This window comes from Suricata suricatta, chromosome 4 (genome assembly GCF_006229205.1).
Source record: "Suricata suricatta isolate VVHF042 chromosome 4, meerkat_22Aug2017_6uvM2_HiC, whole genome shotgun sequence".
NCBI lineage: Eukaryota > Metazoa > Chordata > Mammalia > Carnivora > Herpestidae > Suricata > Suricata suricatta.
Genome location: NC_043703.1, coordinates 140,704,377 through 140,707,046, shown reverse-complemented (window position 1 = coordinate 140,707,046; position 2,670 = coordinate 140,704,377). Strand labels below are relative to the sequence as shown.

Genomic DNA, 2,670 nt, shown 5'->3' with positions numbered 1-2,670 from the left:
TGCATCGGCCAGTGTCTTTTCCACAAGGCTCAAGGGACAAGAGGCTCCAAAGGAGATACCTGGGGACACACGCGCAGACCAATGGTGATTCCCTTCTTGGCTCAGAAAACACTATCACACTCAGCCCCTACAGTGCTTTACTGGTGCCTGAGTGAGGTAGAACCAGGTCTAGCATCTTTATGTGGATGAGGAAGTGAAAGCCCAGAGAGGTTAAGTGACTTGCCCAGTGCCACACACCTAGTACAAGAGCCAGGACTCAACCACAGCCCTCTGGATCCTACAACAAGAATCCTGTCGTCTCTAAACCTGTGGTTCTCAAACTCCATAAAATCAGATCTCTGACACAGAAGTCCTGATTCTTTAGTTGTTTTTTTTTTTAAGTACCCAAGACCCCCCAGCTCTGACCCCCTTCTGCTATGAGTGATTCCAATGTAGAGTCAGGATTGAGAATGACTATGGGAAATCTCATAGCCCTCCTTGACCATTGGCATTCTGCCACAGATGCTCGGCGGAGAAAGGCAATGAAGGGCGCCCCTGCTCCCCACACAATGTGGCTCCAGGAGAAGCAAGTGCCAAAGGGGAGGCCTCCCTGACACCCGCCACCCCTCCCATGGGACCCATCCAGCATCCCAGCCCTTCCGTGGGCTCAGGGCAAACGTCCCCTTACCCTCGGGTCCAGGCTCCACTGAATTCAGCTCAGGGATCCAGGCTGGGCAGACGATCATAGGAAACAGCTTATTCTTAAATTTCATCTCAATGCCTGGAGAGAAACAAGAAACCCGAAGTGAACAGGCTACTCCCAGAGCGGGTCTTGGTGGTGTTCCCACCACCCGCACAGGACTGTGACATAGTCATGATAGCATCGTGCTCTGTGGGTGTCTCAGGACTGACACATGCAGGTGACAAGATGTGGGTTCCGTGTCGTTTCCACACTATCAGCATGAAAACTGTGTCTTTCTCTCCCTCCCCCAAAAAATCCCATCATAATTCAAATGAGATGAAACTTTTTTTTTGCCTTTTTATTTTTTTCTATTACCCCAAAAAGCTTCATTTTTCTTTTTAATATAGCTTTCTGACTCTAGCTGTGCCTTCAACACCTTCTCGATTTTCTGCTCTTCAGTAAGGAAAGCCTGCTTGATCCTGTCAGGAACACATGTCACACACACAGAACCACCATAGGCCCTGATGATGTGTCTTTTAGTTTCAAATGATATGAAACTTGAATTAACTTTGTGTGTGTGCGTGTGTGTGTGTGTAGCAGGGATAAGGGATAATAGATGAAGCCACGGCATACTAAAATATGTCATGAATCCAGCTAAGCACTTTACGTATTTTCTTTAAATGCTTATTTAATTTTTTTAGAGAGAAAGAGAGAGAGAGAGCACAAGCAGGGGAGGAGCAGAGAGAGAGGGAGACACAGAATCCTAAGAAGAATCCAGGCTCCAAGTCATCAGGGCAGAGCCAGACATGAGGCTCCAACTCACAAACAGTGAATTCTTGACCTGAGCAAAAGTCAAATGCTTTAACTTACCGAGCACCCAGGTGCCCCAGGACTACACATATTTTAACTCACTAAATCCTCACAATTGGGAGATATTGTGACTTTCTGTTTACAGAAAAAGAAACTGAAGCACAGGAAGGTTGGGTTCTTGCCCATATTAAAAGCTAAGAACAGGCAATTCTTAGAGTTGGGGTATAATAGTAATAACATGAAAGTCTAGCATTTGGACAAAAAGGAAATTGAGAGAGAAAACATCAAATCTGCCTCCTGGTCCCCAACATCTGCCTGAACCCCTCAAGGTGCAAGATATTGCAGGACCACATCTCTATCTGCTTTCTATCAAGTTAGAAAGGTCTGTGAGCATGCTCCCCTCCATTCAAGTCCGGGTTATCTTGCACCTCTCCCTCCCACAGGGACACAGATGGGAAGGTTCAAAAAGAAATGTCTGTGCGTCCTCCCCACCCTCGGGGTGCTGTTCAGAGTCTCTGATGGGTGGCCCAAACTTGGAGGAGTCTGGCCTGTTTGAATCTCAGCTCCAAGGATAAAGAATGCAGGTCGAGGCCATACAGGGCCTATTTTGACAAGGTTCTCTCTATGCCCAGTTTCCCGACACCCTACCCTGGCTGTCAGTGGTTACACTGTTGGGTGTGTGTACAAGAGAGAAGGGGTGAGGCGGATGGAGTGGTCTTAAGAAAGTATTTCGGGGGCAACTGGGTGGCTCAGTCGGTTAAGCGGCCAACTTTGGCTCAGGTGATGATCCCACAGTTCGTGGGTTTGAGACCCGCATCAGACTCTGTGCTGACAACTCAGAGCCTGGAGCCTGCTTTATAGTCTGTCTCCTTCTCTCTCTGCCCTTCCCCTGCTCACACCCTGTCTCTCACTCTCAAAAATAAACATTAAAAAATGTAAAAAAAAAAAAAAAAAGGAACGTATTTCTAACTTGGAGCTCACAAGATTTTTGTGGATTCCATTCTATTGATCTAACTGGGGCCAGGATGTTATGTGACTATGGCAAGGAAACCGTCATATGTCAAAGGAAATCAAAGACTTTTCCAGCCAGTCATCCTCCACACAAACTCATGCTGCTCTGGGCCCCAGGGCCACAACTAACAGGCCCTAAGGACCACATCACTTGAGGCACATCTCACAGGCCACCCTGCTGTCCCAGC

At 47.5% G+C, this 2,670-nt stretch overlaps 1 protein-coding gene across 1 annotated transcript in view; it reads right to left on the bottom strand.

Moving 5' to 3' along the window:
* The window catches only part of LOC115290732 (xanthine dehydrogenase/oxidase-like), a 64,203-nt gene that overhangs the window by 44,469 nt on the left and 17,064 nt on the right, over positions 1-2,670 (bottom strand). The window contains exon 7 of the mRNA XM_029938557.1: positions 668-760. Coding sequence (XP_029794417.1) covers positions 668-760 — 93 coding nt within the window. The remainder of the gene's footprint in view (positions 1-667; positions 761-2,670) is intronic.